Below are 19,706 nucleotides of genomic sequence, written 5' to 3' on the forward strand. Positions count from 1 at the left end.
TGTGGGTCTGTAGTGAGCGATGTGACCAAGTACAACGCGTTCAAAGCTCCTCCCTAAAACAGACTAGCACCACAGTTGACAGAAGAGTACATCTATGTTAATAGTGCCGCATGCACAATGTGGCCATATGTTTCCTTTCCAAAGTCTATTTACCAATGTGTTTTAATCCCTTGCATTACATGGGAATTCATCAAGGAACAGAAACCATCACAAATGAATCCATGTCTGTCACTAGTCTTCCTCTCCGTCCATCTCACTCAGACGCTAAGACCTCCTGGCTTAATCTGGCCTAAGCTGGTGAGACGCAGTAAAGCACAGAGGAATCAGGATTGCATCCAGTGGGAACACTGTCCTAATCCCCTTCTGCCCTCTCCTTTGTAAACACTCTTCTCGTCATCAGGGTCACTGATGCTTTTTTCCCCCTCCTCTCTCTCTGCAACAATGTGCTTCAGAAGAGACGCTGGGAAAACATAGAGGAAAAGAGCAAGGAGCGTGGATTTCTTATGATCTCAGAGAGGCTCGAGCCTCACGTGGCGAGTGAGGCCTCATGGACGGAGCATGCCATGTGTTAGAGCACTGAGGCAGTGGGAGATCAGGCCCACGTCTGCTCTGCGGGGGATCAGACGCACCAGGTCCCTGATGTGGCAGCCGATACGGGGACTAGCCCGGACCTGCCGGCATAGTATGGGATACCTGTTAAACGACAATGACCCGGTCCAAGAGGAGCAGGAGATGGCGTGCCTTGAGGTATGGGAATGTTACAATTGTTTTCCCCCGAAAAAGCATTATTGTTTTTGATAATAGCTTCATTATCCTAAACATACCACTGTGAACATAACACTGATTATTACTTTGGAGCTAATTTTCATGAAGCACATACAGTCAGAAGTCACCAATCAGTCACATAAAACTGCAACTGTACACAAGTTTATATTGTACATATTTCAGATGTGATGCTTATTTGCTGTTGCAGTAATAACAAAATAACACGTCTGTCGCTGGAAGTTTCTCTCAAAATAAAAGAGCCAAATCTAACTTCAGAGTAATATATCTCTACACATCTTTTAAATCTAATTTTTTCTCATCATTAATCACTTGCATCCTTCATACTATACTTGCTGTTAATGTTATTGCAACTAGATTTATCCTGGCCGAGCATCAGCAGCTCTTTTTGCATCTTGCCAAACCTCTATTTAGGAAACCACTTCCTGTCTGAACGAGGCTTAAGAAGATTAAAAGAAGGTGTGTCTTAAAAAAAATGATCCACACAGTCAAAATACATAACAGTCGGACTGGACACCCCACTGCAAATGAGAAACAACTGAGTGAGACGTGAATACGTTCGGTCGTTTCTAAATATAGTCTGAAATGTGATTTTGCTTGGAGTTTGGCAGCAGAATCTTTCCTAGTAAACGGATAAATAAAGATTCATGCTTTCTGTAGTAAGGAGAACTATGTTACTATTTACAGAGGGGACAGGATTATAAGGTAGCCACGAGGACACAGAAGGTGCTCCTAGAACAGAGTGGGAGGACAGACGAGTTAGTTCAGGTTATTAATGTATACATTCACCAATGTGTTGCTTGGCTAGGTGTCTGCAAACACTTGTAGATGTCAGTATCAAGCCTTTAAATTCGCCTGTCCTCTTTCTCCTTTGCAGCTGAATAGAGCCATGATTCAGCTTGAGGTTCAAACTCATAGACATTTTCCGCAGCAGACATTATGACAGGTCACAGCAGAAAAAAGGTGTCCAGGTGGCCCCCTGATCATCATTATTGTTATTACTGACAACTGCGGGAAAGAGATTTATTGGATTGCCTCATAATTAGAGGATAAAGGAACAAAGTTTGGATGGTTGTGTTAGCGGCAGACACATCTGTATTTTTATTGCCCATTTTGGTTTATTTAATATTTTAGCCCTTGTTTCATAGCACATAATGGAAAGCTGACGAGAGATGGCACAGAAAAAGGGAGAAACTGCAAGAAATGTTCCCAAGCTAGACTCAAACCAGGGACACTGCAATAGACCTTTTTCACAGCAGACATTTTGACGTGTGACAGCAGGAAAGGTGTAATTAATCACCTTAATGAGGGCTGCATTCCATTTACCTTGGCTGCTTTCAGGGTCCTGGTATTGTGAATACTGGCTTGAGCTTGGTCGGGCACTTGAAGGGGACATACCCACTGTCCATATTATTATCTACTACTGTGCTTTTCTTGTTAAAATGTCTGCTGTGATAAAGGTTTATTACGTGGCCGGCGTCTCAGACTTCTGCAGTCCACCAGGACACTAAGTTTACACTAAAACACAGATTCTGTTGTTTATCACACATACAGATACATCCACACACATCATCCTTCACATCGATTATCAGTCACATCCAGTTTTCATTAAAATTTCATGTAGTCTCATACCATAGATACACATGTACCCATACTTTATCTTTGAACCAGTTTATGATATTTAGCTAACTTTTTCATAGCGGTAATGATAGCCCACTGTGCCATAAACTTCAGCCATTCACAAGTCATTGCTTTGGATCATATTCCAGTTGTAATTGCATGACTGTTATGACCTGATTATTTGTTATAATACAGTTCAAACATAATTACAGAAATGCTAACTAGCGTGTCCTGATAAGGACCATGCCATCTAACCTCAATGTCCTTGTCAGTAGAACAGAGTACTGATGGTCTCAAGAGCTCCTGCACATTTTAAGAAGAGATCTGGATTTGTCTCTTACACAAAGCACTCAGAAGAACACACACATAGAAAAAGCTTCTTCCTCCTCTCATCAGGATGGTGAACTCCTCACATCTGACCTCTGTATATCTTCGGCCTTGTCTGGCACATTGTCCTCTGTGAATCCTTTGCATTGCCCTTCACATTTGCATAATTTGCATTCAGGCAGTTTTAGATGCTGCATATATTTTTATCTGTAAATTTTCATTCTTTATACATTTTTCTTTTTTTTAATATTCTTCTAAGTATTATTTTTTGTGTGCCACCCTGAACTGAACATATTGTATGAGCAATGCTTTTGCATCCTGAATCTTGTATCAGGGCCAAAGATCAGTGATGACATTTAAGACTCAACTGTTGTAAATCCATTCCATATTTATCAGATGATGTTGGATGTTGTTATTTGTTTAAAGCATTTTGTTTTAAACTCCCTGGCTGGAAACTTAATTTGCTCTTGAGGGAAACAAAGAAACAAATGTTAGATCAAATAATTTCTGATGATGACATTCAAGAAAAAGGTCAGATTGAAATCACAACAAGATCTTGTGTGTGCAAAGCTATAAAAATGTTTCTCCCGCAAGGCTCTTGAACTGAGCCCAATAGAATTGTGTTTACCCCTAACTGATAGCAGTAATTTGGACAATCAGTTTGCATGGAGACCTGTTGCCTAGAGTTATGCTGATAATGTGACGTTAAAGTACAAAACAAGAGAACAGATGACTGCGTAACTTGGTTACAAGGATTAAGACACTGATTGCGTTTTATTAAATTGAGCCTGACATTTACAGTACAAAGAGCAACTTGATCAATACACCAGAGGAAAACAGAGAGAAATTCATTAGAAGAACAATGATCAAATGGAGGGAAAATAACTGATGTTTCTTATATTCTCTTGCCGTCTTTGTTGCTGTGATCGGACAGTTCTTCACCTTCAGAATGCTCACAGATGCCGGGCGTGATCTCTTGAGGTGTTAGGTTAGTGAGACGCTTCCTCTCCGCTGCCTATCTGCATGTTGAGCTCCAGTGATTGAATCTGCACTTCTGTCTTCCTCAAAGCTTCCCGATGCTTTGAATCCCCTTAATCACATATTGAAAAGGCTTCATTCATCCTGTCACCCAGCGCTGGTGTCCCACTCCTCCGTGTGACCTTGCGTGTTCAGACTCCCTCCTCCACTTGGCATCGTGCCCTCAGAGGGAGAAGTCTGTGTGTCGAATCACAACAGCATAAAGTATCATTCGCTGCTTGCGTGTGCATGTATCAATCTCACATGGCTATTTGTGGGTCTGTGTTGCGTAACATGAACACAGGGGAAGGTGTTAAATGAAGTGTTGTGGAGAAAAGTCACATGTTCATATCTCCGGAGGGGAATAAGGATGTGTGGCTGCTCAGCGCATGGCCCAGTTCAGAAAGTTATTAATCTAGACAGGAAACAAATCTATTTCTTTTCTCTTTTTGGCAAAATATCAGAACAGATGAATGCCTAATCCCTAAGTGGTTCAACAGGCAGTATCATAGAACAGTACCAGGTCTGTGCAGGCACTGTAAGAACAGCTCTCCACTCAGTTTCGTATTACAGGCGCTTCCATCTTGCAGCATGAGCTTTTTTATTCTTTTATTGATTATTTTCAGGGGAATTTTTGCCTTTGTTGGGCAAGAGACAGACAGGAAATGTGGGGAGAGAGGGGAGTACAACATGCCACAAAGGTCCCCAGCTGAATAGAACCAGCAGCACTGCGGTTATGTGGCGTGTGCTGTAACTCTTCAGCTACCAAGGCGCTCCTACAGCTTCTTATCACAATGTAGACCCGGTGACATTCATTTCCATGGCACCAGAGAGCGTCTTGATTGGCGACATGATGCAGGCATGCAACAGCACAAATGTGTTGGTGTAAATCTAGAAGATAATTACATAAAATAAAATATGTTTTACTAGACTTCTGAAGAATAGGCAGAGTGCCATCTGGTGTTTCTGTATAGCAAGACACGACATGCCCCTGAAAGCAAAGTATTCATAAAGGCATATAGAAGATTGCATTGAAAGATATGTGTGAAAACGTATACCCCACTATGTCTAGCTCGACTCTGGATCATTTAGCATCTACAGTGGCATGGAAGCACACACAAACACCATGTAAAACATTAAGGATCATGTTATAAAGGCCATACCTCACAAACGTAGCCATGCCTTTCACACATTCATGTGAACATCGAGGCTCAATGTCAGTGAGTGCTTTGCGATCATGTGCATGGAGAACATGCTGTGCTGTAGTTTGAGCTACCTTCAGATGGCAGTGTTGTTGTCCACATCATTACTGTTTGCAGGCCTGTGCTGTGGATTACAGCACACACGAGCTTGGTAAGTATCAGTAAAAGAAATTAAAAGCAAAAGGCAAGGTTGCACATGGAGAAGCAATGTAACAGATGTAATATATATTAACCACTAACTAAATAGCAGCTGGAGTGCCGGAGTCGTCTTCTAAACTCATGGTTAAAACAACTAAACAAGCAAATAGATGCAAAAGACTCAGGACAGAAACAACAGAACAGATTATTATATGTGTACGAGTGTGTGTGCGTTGACAAAAAGGGACATGCCTGCAGTATGTGAGCGAATATGTGTGTGGAAAGTGGATTAACAGTCACTCAGAGCTGAAGAAACGGAAGACTTCGGTGCTCTTGGCGGATAAATCAGTGAAGAATGTGAAAGCACACACTCACAGCAGAAATGTAAGACTACACTTCGCAAATGATACAACACTGGCTGCCAAAGTCATGTCATCCTTCAGCAAGTTGAAGCAAGCGCTGCACTCCATCAGCTGCCGCCCGTTTCAGCACCACAGACAGCGACTTCAGGCGCATGTGCCGACCAAATCGTGACTATTTTTGTAATATTTCTGGATGTGATCTGAGATGTTTTGAGTTTTGCGAATATCTGCAATGCAACGAGAGCTCAAGCGAACTTCATGGGTGTGTTCCTGTCTGGTGCATTCGCGTTTAGGCTTAATTTGCAGTTCCTCTTCCTCTTCTTTATGGTGAACTGACATCACGCAGCCTCCGTTGCTTGAATTAGACTCTTTATCACATACAAGGCAGGGTAAAGGAGCTGCTCTGTAAACCTGTGCCATACTGCCGGGGGTTTACTCTCTTCACTGGGCTACTACGAGTTGGAGAGAAGACGCATGCGTACTGACTTGAAGCAGCCGGTCGGGAAAAAAAGCCTTATGTGCCATCGGATGTAATCAAGGCAAAGAATTACCTCTTCTCGCTGTGCATACATGGTGAAATTGTAAGTACTGGTGGCAAACCGATGTATCATTGCACGGACATTTCGTGAGCGGAGCGTTTGAGAGCGTTTCCCGGCGTTTTAAATGGCATGTCACTATCTTGCTGTACAACGGGCTTTTAACAGATCTAGGCAGTGTCTTTTCGGTGGTTGTCCAGGGCGATGAAGCTCCACGGTTCTTCATGGTGGCACTTTCCATTGATGTGATGTGCGAGTTGCTAATGCAATGGTTTCTGCTGTCAGATCGTCCAGGAACCATTAAATCCCAGCGCCGTTCACATTTCTGCGACAGTAAGATTGGAGGAGAATGGTGGTTTATTTGGTGTTATCATGATTTATCCTTTGAATGGATACGACCACCCCCACCCCCCATTTCATCGTCTATAGCTGTTGAGTCAAGCCATAGCGTACTGCAATTGTGTCAGCTTTTGAAGTACCCGACACCTAACGCGTAAAATATGCCATTTGGCACGACGCACGAAATCTGCAGCCGAAGCCAGCTCCGAATCTGAATGAAACCGCGCGCGGATCCATTTTAGAAATAACCAAATAGTATTGTTTTCTCTGAAAGGCTGTGATAGAGCGATGCTGCGGTTATAGATTTGCAAGCTGCGCCTTCGGGCCCCCCTCCCATGTACCAAATCTCCTGACATTTTTTTTTTAAAGCGTCGTTTCTTGTGTCAGGTAGTAGCCCGATGATGCCGTGTGGTGGAAGCGCAGCTTTGTTACATAAATGATCTGACAGGATTTGGCAGTGTCTGACCTGGTGATGACACATTTGTTAAAATCAGACAAGAAGTCATTCTGTGAACATAGCATGTCTGTAGTCTATAGGCCTATAACCCTTCACTGAATGCGAGAGAGCTCGAGTCTCAGCTATAACACGGTAATACCCCATGAACATGATAAATGTAGCCTAAAGGTGCAGGACAGAGTGACACTTGACGTGTAAAAATCCTCCCAAAAAGAAAAATATTTACATTATCGTCATGTGTATTTAATGTATTGCTTCACTTGGCCCCAGTGAGCATGGCAAATCCTTTAATGCCCTGCTTTTACACTCAGGCTTTCACAAATGGGATATTTCAAATTTTGGATTATGGACATTGAGCCCATGTTCGACAATCCATCGCTTTTACACGTGCAGTTAGGGTGTAAAAGGGAACACGCAGCCAGTTTGAGATTAGCGGGGCTGAAATGTGCTTGGCGGGTGCATATTTGGCAGGAAAAACAAAATCAGCAAATTATTCTTCCACAATTTTGCCCTGAAAAGAGCAAACAGCATTCCTTTACAGTGTGACCTCTGGGCATGCCAGCACATGCTGCAGCCAGAGAGCAGCAGCACACATGACAAATCCATGGTTGTCAACTGGTGAGTGGTAAATGAAATAAATCTAATTAATTGTTAGCATGGTGAAAGTGATCAAAGTGCTTTTTAAAAGGATTTCACACTGGTCTTTGGTCTCATCACAGCACACCCTGTGCAGTTCTTACTATGGCACTGGCACTGATGCGTATCATACAAATGCATTGCAGGTCAAGAGATTTTCTTGCCACATGACAAACATGACATCTAGACACTAAACTCAGTGCCTCTCCTCTGCCTGTCATAGCCCATGGGATCAGAGCGGATGGAGATGCGAAAGAGGCAGATGTCGGTGCAGCAGGAGTCGGCAGCGGGGGGAACTGCACCGGCCCAGCAGGGCCAGCCGGGCCAGGCCAACCCACGGGGCTCAAATGCATGTTGCTTCTGCTGGTGCTGCTGCTGTAGCTGTTCCTGGTAGGTTCCCCCACCTGAGAACTCGCTCATTGTGGCCCAGCATGGCTGACATTATTACACGCAGGACAGCACAGCCTGAGCTACTGTGTCTGAGCAGCAGGCTCCAGCTTGTGTTTTATGCTTCACGTGATCTGTGGACTCTTTTCCTGCAGCAGCCGTATTACAATGTTGAACATGCCTAATCTGCTGCGAATGTGAGAAATGTGCAAGACATCTCTGCAGAATCTGAGTTTTTGGCCGAGGGGTCTGATTCTGGTTCCCAGTGACTCTCATCATATGTGGAGACAGGACAGAGAGGACATTTACCAAACAATACAGATAGATACGTACAGCTAAACACAGACAGCACACTAAACAAACAGAAGCAATCTTAAACACATAGCTATTATCATTATTGCTATTATTATACACGAGGCAAGAACTAGACAACAGACCTAATATATAGTGAGTATTTGTAAAACTATTCGTTATATCTATACAGTATATACTGTATATTATGAGCATTTTCATTGTCAGATAATCTGCAGATCATTTTCTTGATTCATCATTTTTGAAAAGTTTAGTGAATAAAATGTCAGAAAATTGTGAGAAATGTTCATCACAATTTCCCAGAGCCAGGCTGACGGCCTCAAATACCTTTTACAGTAACGGTCTAACAGCAAATATTAATATTTGGCAGTCTGGAACCAGTGAAATGTGACAGAGAACCTTAATTAATTATCAAAATAATTAAATATAAACTACTTTACTCACAGAAGTGGCTTTATGTGCATATGTTGAGAGAATTTGTGCAGTACACACATTCTGCTTAGACGTGTGTATAACAATGGAAAGGTATTTTGTATACTTTTGCAATATGTACAGTAAGATATAACAAATTAATGAATAACTCCATCAGAAAAACGATCATGTGCAGTTCAAATTCAGTTTCTCTGTTTTATGCTACATTTCCGTGCCATCATTAGGAATGAGGACCGGGATGAGAGGAGCCGGAAGGCTTCTTACGACGTCAAGGAAGGGACCGCAGACTGTGAAGACTGGTCAGTTGATTTCCCTGCACAAAAATGCCAAATCTCTAAACATATTTGTAGAAAGTAAATGTTGAAATCACTCACATCCGTGTTGGCTATGCTCTGTGCAGTCCTAAACCCACACTGGAGGAGGTGCGCTCGTGGGGGCAGTCGTTTGACAAGCTGATGTGCTGCCCGGCGGGGAGGAACTCCTTCCGACAGTTTCTTCGCACCGAGTTCAGCGAGGAGAACATGCTCTTCTGGTTAGCCTGTGATGAGTTCAGCAAAGAGGCCAATAAGAGTGTGGTAGAGGAGAAGGCTCGGGTCATCTACGAGGACTACATCTCCATCCTCTCGCCTAAAGAGGTCTGACAGCTCTTGGTTTCACTGCGTTATTAGAAATGTGTTGATTTCAAGACTGAAACTTCATCATAACTGATTCATCTCATTCTGCTTTACATACTGTACAAGGGAAATGCACTTATTAGCTTTCTTACACAGAATTAGATGAGAAGATTGATACCGCTATCAGCTTAAACAGCAGATTAAACAAACAAGACATGACTTGTTAATCAGGGAGCTTCAGAAGTGCTGGTGGGCAGATTGCGTGTCTTTAGACAGAGCTAGGCTATCAGTTCCCCCCATTTCCAGTCTTTATGCTAAGCTAGGCTAAACAGCTGCTAGTGGTAGCTTCATGGTTACTGTGCATGCATGAGAGTGAGGTCAAATTTGTCATTGACCTTTCATTAACAAAAAATTAAGGTCATTTCTCAAGCTGTCAAACTATCCCTTTAAGGAACTGTTTGCTGTTATCTGCTTGCTAACATTCCCCCTGTTCTTGACTTCCAGGTGAGCCTTGACTCCCGTGTGCGTGAGGCGATCAACAGGAACATGCAGGAACCCAACTTGCACACGTTCGACGATGCCCAGCTGCAGATCTACACACTAATGCAAAGAGACTCGTACCCCCGCTACATTAACTCCCCAGCATACAAAAACCTGCTCAACACTCTGTCGGAGCAGTCCCCCGAATCTTAGGGTGGTGATGACCTGTGATCTTTTAACCGTCTTTATCCCCCCCCTCCCCACCCCATATCCTAACCCCCTTTTTTAAAATTTTCTTTATATGTTCAGTGTAGGATTACATGAACTGGGCCTCGGGCCTGGCCCCTCCCAGGGATCTCAGCGCTATTGTGATCTGCACCTGACCGAAGACACTCAGGTCTCAAAATCTCCCGAGGGCTCGACATCACAAGTACTGCTACAGATCAACATAGCAAAACACTCCAAAGGAATATGAATACATTTTGTTTCTGTTTTCTTTTTCTTTCTTTTGATAGAAATAATCTATTTTATTTGTGTTCAGAGTTTTTTATGGTCTGTTGTTTTTTTGTATGATTGTTTGGGGGGGAAATGATTCCTACTGTAGACTATATATTTATGAGTTTGTAAATAGTAAAAATGGGATTGTGGGTATTTTATGTAGAAACGCCTGGTTCTATTTACTGCGTATGAAAATCAAAGCTCAAGTCAAAGGCTACATGTTAGCTCTACTTGCAGGCAGCTTTGTGGGGTACTGTATGATTTTACCTTGGTTTCACCCTGTTTTGTTACCTAACCTCACACTTTGGTACCTGTGACAGCGACTTGGCAACTCCAGTTCATGTAGAAACTGGCTGTGATTGAAACTGCTGTAAGTGTGGTTGTAAGTGAAGTAACAGAAAGTGACAATAGGTCTTGTCACAGAGTGCAATTTGTTTCCAAAAGAAACTCAAATCAATGATGGAAGAGTATTTGAACTTTCTCTACTCCAGCTTAACCACAGAAGATTGCCAATTTAATACAGTTCTTTTGTAATTCAAGCGTTACTCAGAGCACATCTCTTTGATTTAATGTAGTTTTACCAGTGTGACGTCAGAGCCTAAGTAATTCTATTTTCCAGATAAAGTATTTTTATCTATTGCCAATGCAGAAAAAACAACAAGTACAAATTATATTTAAATCTTATGTTGAAGTATTCTGTTAGGCGAGGGAGCTAAATTTGAGTAACACTCTATTTTCTAATAATTTCTTGGAAATTTCCTAAATTGAGAGTTGCTGCATCAAATTGATATTCAGTTATTATTCATGTAGGATTGGAAGCTCAGAAACTTGGAAATGATATGACATTTTGGGAAAAATGTATATTTGCTTGTTAGTGGCGAGTTAGATGGGGAATTTTACCTCATATCATTTATATCTTTCCTATCTGTGTGCTAAATGTTAGCTTAGCTTAGCATAAAGACTGGGAAACATTAGCCTGAGCAGTGCGAGGGAACAAAATCCACCTATTAGCACATCCAATGCTTAAATTTCAAAACAACCAGTGGAGAATCCAGGAAGCTTGTGGCCAAGAAATAGTCGGCCACGTACTCGCCTCTAAAACAGCTTTTTTTTTCTTTTTCTTCTCTTTCTTTTCTTTTTCCTTTGTACGTATTAAACAACAACATATAAACTGCCATTAGGAGGATTTTTGTACTGTTGGATGGAGCCAGGCCAGGTGTTTACCCATGTTCCCGTACTTTATGCTAAGCTAAGCTAACTAGCTTCTGGCTGTAGCTTCATATCAATCTTAAAGATATGAGAGTGGTTTTAGTTTCTCATCTAACAAAAGCAAATAATACATTTAATTCTCCATTAATGTCATGATTGCCTGGAGACAAATTTGACTTTGTTTCACGTTGAGGTGACAAATATTTGGAATTAATTAACTGGAACTGACTGAAATTGTTATTTTCAGGAAACTTCTTTAGCAGGAAATTACAAACAAGTAAAAGAAAGCATCACCAAATTTGCCAGATTGACAGTTTTTGACAGCAGGTGGAGTCATTTGTGTATCATCCTGCACGATTTTAAAAGCCCGACTTGCAATATAAATATGAAATTGACCTGACTCTGGGGGTCAGGCCAGGTTAGCAGCAACACCAAAGCTACCATGTAAACTGTGTTCAGACGCTTCTCGAGAGCGTCTCTGTTGACTGAAATTGGAGTTGCCAAGTGTTAAATACTTTTATGTATTCTGATAGTTTTAGTTGAATTACTTTGTTGCCTCACAAACATGTCACTCAAAGACAAGATCCTCTCATGGGGAAGTGCCTTGACATTCGATTTTATGACATCTTTCTCATGGGCAACAGTTGTTTTCAGACTCTTGCCATAAGGGTGGTTACTGGAGCACCAGTTTACTAAAAATTGTCCCCTCTTTGGCCAAATTATCGCATGTGTTTTGTCTTGATTCCTTAATTGTGGCGACATCAGTCCATTTTGGTAGCGCTACCAAACAGTGTGGCGGAGGGTGATGACAACACACGTCTTTATTCGCTGAGGACAAACGAAGATCAATGCATAGGGCTGGTTGATCTGAACTTCTTGCCAACCTGTGTGCTTCACGGTGGCACTTCTACTTGTCTTAGAGTTAACTTTAACTTACGATGTGCAATTTGAGCTGATGGATACACCGCGCAGATCAACCTCGAAACACAATCTAAGCCAATGGTTTGGAGTGATGCCTATAAATGTTGTTTCTTCTTCTGTTTACTATATGAAATGTGTTATTTTGCGCTGAGTTTACTGAAGAATACATTTTTAAAAAAACAAATAATGTGAATGTTTACAATATATGGTTTAGGTTTTTTTTTCTGCTACTCTCCAAGAAAATAATGACTTGTGGGCATTTTGATTGAGATAAAATAAAGCACAATAATTTTACTGACTCTGGAACTATTTGATCACAGAAACACACGACACCACCATTGAGGACTAAAACTCTGCAACTGAAAGCGTGTTCAGTGAAAGATGATGTTTTCCCAAATTATGAGAAGCTTTCACCAATGGGATTAAATATCCATTGAAGGAGGTATAACTTAAAAAGAAGCTGAGGGTTATTATCAAATGATACACAAGAACAGCTGTGAGGTTATCACAAAACTCAGACAACACATACACTCTTCACACATCTTAATATATATTAATGTAGCAGTTATTTAATGACGTCTGGTCACCAGGTCTTAATCAAGATCAGACTTCAATGATCAGTTGGTTTGTGCTGATCTATTCTTATGTGGCAGACAGCGAGGGGTCTTCCAAACCCCAGGTGAAGAGTTACTGCATTACATGATGATGTTTCCACAAACTATTAGGAGAATTTCCTCAAAACAGATGCATTCAGAAGAATCATCATAATGGTTTAGTTTGTTTTTCTGCCTCTCGACAGGAAAATAATGACTTGTGGGCATTTTGATTGAGACACAACAGCACAAACTGAAACTTCCTGGGAAAGATAAAAACATCCCTAAACACTGTCCTGACAGGATTTTCCCTCAAGTGGCTTCACTTTAAAGGATTTTTATGTATTAGCAGATAAAGTAAGGGCTGTGTTTGCCCAAAATACAAACACATCAGGTGAATGTAGATGACAGAAATCCTTATTTTTGTTGCTCATGGGATGGCTTAATGGAAGTTACAGTTTAATAATGAATGGAAGCTGACTCATTAGATAATACATACTCAACAGAGCAGTGAGGCACTCAACAGACAAAATATATGTTGCAGTTTAATATTGTATAAGTCATTATTAGATGACGTTTTAGCCATGCCGCCTTCCTAAGTTTAATAATTCAATCGACTTGTTTGACTGGTCTGGGTTCAGTTCGTCTGACAGCAGTGCAGCAGAACGGTTTGCCAACGTATGAGTGGCTGCACCTGGCAATCAAAAAACAACAACAACAAAAAAAAAGGCTCGAGGAAAAGGAAACAATTGTGTGTCTTCTCTGGTCCAACCAATGACACGATCCAGTCCGCGGACAGATTAATATGCATACATCAGCAATTCACTTTGATGTGATGAATATTCCACCAATAACAAATGTACACTCCTCCACACATGCACACACACACACACACGCACACACACTGTTTGTCCTCTCAGATCCTTCACTGGATTCCTATTATGTTCACATAACCAGAAGAGACTGAAGAGTAATGAAAAGCACTTCTTTTAATCAAATGGATTACACTTTATTGGGAAATTAAATAAAATGATGCAATGTTGTGAGGGGAACGCAAAACGACATTGTCCAAAGTGTTAAAACTACATATAAAAAAATGCAGATAAAAGAGAATGAGACAAGACTGATCGCATATATTTGACAGTGAGAAACAACTAATAACAATAGTAAAAGATTTTGGGGGGAGGGTGTCGGGAAACTGACAATGAGCTCAATCTATGAACAGGATATTTACTCAAACGGTAACCGCAGTGGCATCTTCGTATGGCATGTGCGCACCATGTACCACAGAATGCAAAGCTCCAATCGGTTGCAGAGACAGAACCTGGTCCAGGAATTTTGCTACTTGTCCGAGTGCCGTGGAAATGCCTGCAGACTCAGCAGAACTACAACACAAAAAACACAAATTAATGCACAGATATGGCAATATTTACATCACACTCTGATGACCAAGTCAGAAAAAAGGCAGGAAAAAACACTGAGAAATCAAAGACTATTATATATTTTTAGATATAATCTTATTATTTTTAAGATTTTTTTTAAAAGCCCACACCCAATCATTGTATTGTCATCGTATGTGGGATTTAATCTAGTTTATTTATATATTTCACTCTCAGATTGTTTGAAAGACATTTATTGCCACATGTCACAAAGGATTTCAAATGAAATAAGACTGATTACAAACACAAATCATGTTAATTTACCCTTGAAAGCTGCACTCTGCCAACCTCTATTAATATTGTTTAATGTATGTGGATTTATTTTATTGCAATGAAAACAAGGGTGTGAGATGTATGTAGATGGTCTGCAAGTAACAGATATTTTAGTTGGCATTTAATATGTCTATCAATTGTTTTTTCACTAAATTGGTTAATTATTTAGTCAATGAAAAAAAAAGGGGGGAAAAATCTCTCGTTTTGTCCAATTAACAAAATATTAAACTTCTTAAACCGGGAAAAGCAGCAACATCTGAGACACCAGAACCAGAAAATGTTCAACTAATTGATGACTCGACCCGTCAATTCAGTCTTAATTTGTACGCAGCGATATCCAAGCTGCAGGTTCCTGTTTAAAGGCTGAATAGCACTGATGAGCTGAGCACAGGTGGGACTCCAAACACAGACGTGCAGGTAAACAGTGTGCATGAAGAGTCAATTCTGTTGGACCCAAAACAGTCAACAAAGTCCACGTTAACCAGCGTACCTTCCATCTATTCCCGCATTGATTGCAGAAGACAAACGTGGTCATTGGCTCATCAGCACTGCGAGTTTGAACCTGGGATGAAACAAAAACAAGCACAAACCGGTTACTGCAGCATCACACTGAGCACTGAAACTCAACCAGTTGCCTCACAGGCCAGATAATACGAAGCGGCCGTCTGTACCTGTGTGTAGGTGCAGCACTTCCCCTTGCACTTGCCACAGGTGAACAGATCAGTCTGAGTGCCTCCAGTGGTGGCCATCTGGTGGTCCCTGACAGCCTCTTTGGTCAAATTCTTTCTCATTTCCTTCAGCTCATCACTGGCCATTTCCTAGAGAACAGAAGAATGATGCCTTTCAGGAAACAAATCTAAATCTGGAACGGCTGTAACAAAAGATACACACTATACAACCATGTTTTACCCACAGGGAAGTAAAAATGTAAGAGAAAACACTCAGAATCGTGTTGGAGTAACTACTGACTGTGCGCCAGGATCTTTAAGATTAAGGCATCAACAGCCAACACACCTCTGCAGTCATCTTAGCCATCCGCTCAGGGGTTACACTCCCACATAACACGGTCCTCCTTAGATTGGGGTTTTTCATATCCTTCAGGTTCGAGATTCGGCTCCGCACGCGGTTCTTGTATTTCATGTCTGTGTTCTTAAATTCTTGGAAGATACGTGATAGCAGGTCAAGGAATTCAACTTTGGCATATCAGCTGTGTGAGTGTTGAAACATTTGGCACTAAAAATGACTCCCTTTCCACAACATTTAAGTGATTTATCAAGAAAAAAGGCTCAACATTGTCTGCTTTCAGCCTCACAAATGTAAAGATTTTTTGGTTTTCTACATTTAATACTTAAGGGATTTAGACTACGGGTCAAAAACAACCACCAACCAGTCAAGTTACAGTTTGCATCTACGTCTGTCCAGACTCACATAGCATACAGCACCTGACCAAATGTGAAATATGGTCACAGTCTCCCCTTCTGTTCCTGAGTTATGGGGGCGCGTAAAGGATATATTCCTCAACCTGTGCTCCAAGTTCATCACAATCAGCACCAATAGCAATATAATCATCTGGGGAAAAAACAAATAAAACACAGTAGACAAAAATGTTAGAAAATTACTGGACATGAAGACAATCGTAACCAACCACAATAACAGACTTAATATGTTGGACTGGTGTTAATGTTATTATAACAAGGACAGGATTACCTCCAGTCTGCAGAGCGTTGGATATCATCTCTCTGCACTTGAGCCTGATCGAGTCAGAGGTGCTGGGAGCACGAGGAAAAGTGTTGATTAATGTGTTGGGTGTAACTTCAGTGGGCTCGCTCTTGCTGCTGGAGTTACTGCTGGAGCTGCTGTGGGAGCAATAAGAGACAACTTGAATCAGCTCCTGAAGCGAAAGAAAGATACGGACAAGTGGAGAAGACGCATTTCCATTTCCACGTCTCAATAACAAAACATTGGTGTTGACCATCAGTGATGCTTCAAGCAGCAAAATATCTCAACATGTTTCTTGTTACCTTTCTTCTTTTGCCTCCGGGCTTCCCTGTGATGGAGAAACCACAGGTGTTGTTTGTTCTTTCCTCTTTTCATCTGAAGGTTTGTCTCCACCACCAGGCTCATCTGGAGTACAAGTGACAGAAATAAAGGAAGTGAGAAAATCAGAGAGTGACATGAGAGAAGGCCAGCACTCAATGCTGTGAAGTTAATTCTTTCTTATGCTCGACAGCTGAACAGCTCTGCTTTAAGGGATAAGTGCCAGCATCACAGCTTTCCTTCAGTGGCTTCCTATCATATTAGTAGTGTTTCTTGACAATATTTTTGCAGGCTGTAGGAACAGACAGAACACATGGGGAGACAGAGGGGAAAGACATGCAACAGCAGCCCCTGAAAATTTGGGGTTGAAACTGGAAGCATCATTGTAACACCAGCATAAACAGAAGCAGCAGTTTAGCTACAAAATATCACTGCAGGAGAAGCGAAGTCACCTCATAGTTTAGGGGGTACCCTGTCATGTGAGGTAATAAGTTTGTGATATTGTTCTGCCTTTTTTTAAAATATAATCCCCAATAATATATGTTTGTTTAGTCAAACACAGCATTAAACAATGAGGTAATGATAATGAAATGCAGATAAAAGACATCTCAGGCACAGGAACAGCCAGACGTTTCACTTTGGACATTAAAACATTATGATGTGATATTTAGCCTTCATTACACCATAACTCATAAGCTGTTTTTGAAACTTAAATCTTCTCTGGCTGACGCTTAAAATCAGTGTGGATGTCTATGAAACTGCTGGCTGCTGTTTATTTGTTTGTGCTGCTGAACACCTCACTCACTGGCACTGTGGGCTGAGAGTAGATGCAAGCGATTTTTGACAGCTGGTGTACCCGAGAGAAGGATGTCTTACAATGGCACCAACACTGGCCTTTCCAAAGTTGGCCTTTAGAAAGCTGTTACCAAACATTTACAAAATAAAACAAACGCTGTGATTGGCTCTGATTACGCACAAAGAGCTTGGGATCTCCAGAAAAACTACATAGGCAAAATGACTGACACAGGCAGGTAGAACTGAAGTAATAATTACCCAAAAGCTTCTTCCATGATTTGATCAAGGACTTGGCTAGGGATGTCACCTCCTCGTCGGTGCTCTGCTTGCGGATGGCGTTAACGGACATCCCGATTCTGGTAGACTGTGGAGAGACACTGTGTCAGTGGGCTTCGGGGTTTGAGTACTGCCTGTGTCGACGACGCGCCTTTAAGGAGAAATGAGCACAGATACCTGAAGCAGCTCGAGAGTCATGGGGACACAGCGCAGCTCCTTCAATAGGTCCAAAGCCCCAGCCTGCAGAGGAGAGAGGAGGTGTTTGGACGCATTACAGGTCATGAGATATGATAAAGATATGATACATAAAACAATATCATCAGTAAGCAGTGATCAGTTTGCTCCGTCACAGGTGGACATTAACTCCTGCATCAGCCCGCTCATCTCATATGATTAAGACATGCTGTGCGACTCTGCAGGGTTAAGTTACATTTATTAACAGTAATAGTTCAGATATAAGTGGGTTGGACAAAATTGATTACTTAAGGAAGTGTTAACTAGTTATTATACTTTGTGTGTAGGAAAAAGTAATCTATTTTAGATGTAAGTTAATCAATAATGTTCAGAGGTCAAACAATTGCTGATTAGCTGACGAGCCAAATGACGGAAAATGAATCTGCAACTGTTTTTATAACTGAAAAGCTAGAATGAATTATCTATCTAGAATTACAAACACTATAGGAGTTTCACAAATGTGACGATTAGCTGCTTTTCTTGTCTTAAAGTATATTCAGGTGACTATCTCTTGGTTTACTGCTGTTGGTAGGAAATAACAATACAGATCAATGTAAGTGATCACTTTGGGATCTATGAAATGTCGACATGTCACTATTTTCTAACTTGAAAATAATAAACACGTTATTCGATAATGAAGCTAATCGTTTGTTGTAGGCTCCATAACCGTTATTACATTAACTGAAATTACTTGTGCAGATACAAGTGCTAGGCGGCTAAGGTTAAGCGTCCATAACATTCAAGGCACTGGCTACTTAGCCAAAATACCTAAAACACAACGAAAAAAAAAATCTTAAACATAACAGTGTAAATCTATTTCAAAGTTTTATCTGTCTGCCTACTTTCAGTTACCTTACAGTGGCTACATCCAACATGTTATTGCGTTGTAAATCGCAATGCTAGCAAGAACTTGTGAGCGCTATGTGGCTAACTGCTAGCAACCCATGGAAACACCGTTAACATAAACACACTTGGAAGCTAGCTATTTGCGGCTAGCCAGTTAGTCAACACAGGGAGGGTACATTAGCAGTGGAGCTAATTGTTGAGGGTAGCATTGTAGTTACCGGTTAGAAAAATACTCTGTTGAAACGACAGGCTAGTGCAATACCGTGTTGACAGCGACTTAACTGTGTAGAGGCTCAATTAGCTAGACAGTCAGCAGCTAACCCCATCACAGTCCATTAGCGCCAACGTTAGCTAAAAATCATCATCACCCTGATCGGCAAAACAGACGGGCAGGTATGCATTCATTCTCCTCAGACATCTCACCCCGTTCTTCTTCTGCGCCATTTTATCCATCTTCTTCGCAATTCTGATAATCTCCTCTTCCTCCTTTTTGCCCATATTGACTGATCTGATGGAATCCAAAAATTAGAAGCAAATAAGAAAGAAAATTCGCGACAAAGACCACGCCACTGAAGTGAAAGCGGCGGTGTCTACTTGATGGACCGGGTCCGCACAGCCGCACACGCACCCTCCGCTGTGTAGCAGACCTGATTAGTTGATGCATGATGAGTTCAGGGGGAGTTAATCGAGACGGAACCCAAGGTTCCTCTGGGAGAGGTGAAACCAGGTTTTCACCTGTATTAATCACGCAAAGGGGCACATCTCTGTGAATATCTACAAATATCTCTGCGTTTCCTGTACTTATGCACAAACATCTGTCTTTCTGTTTACCAAAACAAAGCCTGCATTTTTGCAGTATCGCTACTCGTCGTCAGATGGCGCCAAAGTGCAACAAGCACATCTCTGCTTGTGTCAATAGACTCCATAGGCTCTGTCGATGGAT

The 19,706-nt window shown here is 41.4% G+C and overlaps 2 protein-coding genes across 4 annotated transcripts; one reads left to right on the top strand and one right to left on the bottom strand.

Annotated features, from left to right (window-relative positions):
• The first annotated feature begins 451 nt into the window (after positions 1-451).
• On the top strand, positions 452-12,564 carry rgs20 (regulator of G protein signaling 20). 2 transcript variants are annotated; one of them, XM_070974920.1, is made up of 5 exons: positions 452-747; positions 7,641-7,807; positions 8,773-8,847; positions 8,949-9,183; positions 9,667-12,564. In XM_070974920.1, the coding sequence occupies exons 1-5, from the start codon at positions 559-561 to the stop codon at positions 9,853-9,855; spliced, it is 855 nt and encodes a 284-aa protein (XP_070831021.1). In that variant the 5' UTR covers positions 452-558; the 3' UTR covers positions 9,856-12,564. The 2 variants fall into 2 exon arrangements, with proteins under 2 accessions (XP_070831021.1, XP_070831022.1); XM_070974921.1 differs by lacking the exon at positions 452-747 and adding an exon at positions 5,662-6,030.
• A 1,264-nt stretch (positions 12,565-13,828) lies between these two features.
• Positions 13,829-19,378, bottom strand: tcea1 (transcription elongation factor A (SII), 1). Of its 2 annotated transcripts, none has more exons than XM_070974144.1 (10): positions 19,187-19,378; positions 17,861-17,923; positions 17,666-17,771; positions 16,597-16,699; positions 16,283-16,428; positions 16,088-16,144; positions 15,590-15,744; positions 15,247-15,393; positions 15,066-15,137; positions 13,829-14,248 (listed from the first exon to the last, which is right to left on the bottom strand). In XM_070974144.1, exons 1-10 carry the CDS (start codon positions 19,259-19,261, stop codon positions 14,240-14,242), a joined length of 933 nt encoding a protein of 310 aa, XP_070830245.1. In that variant the 5' UTR covers positions 19,262-19,378; the 3' UTR covers positions 13,829-14,239. The 2 variants fall into 2 exon arrangements, with proteins under 2 accessions (XP_070830245.1, XP_070830244.1); XM_070974143.1 differs by having other exon boundaries at positions 16,283-16,431.
• Positions 19,379-19,706: the final 328 nt, after the last annotated feature.

This window comes from Chaetodon trifascialis, chromosome 11 (genome assembly GCF_039877785.1).
Source record: "Chaetodon trifascialis isolate fChaTrf1 chromosome 11, fChaTrf1.hap1, whole genome shotgun sequence".
NCBI classification, from domain to species: domain Eukaryota; kingdom Metazoa; phylum Chordata; class Actinopteri; order Chaetodontiformes; family Chaetodontidae; genus Chaetodon; species Chaetodon trifascialis.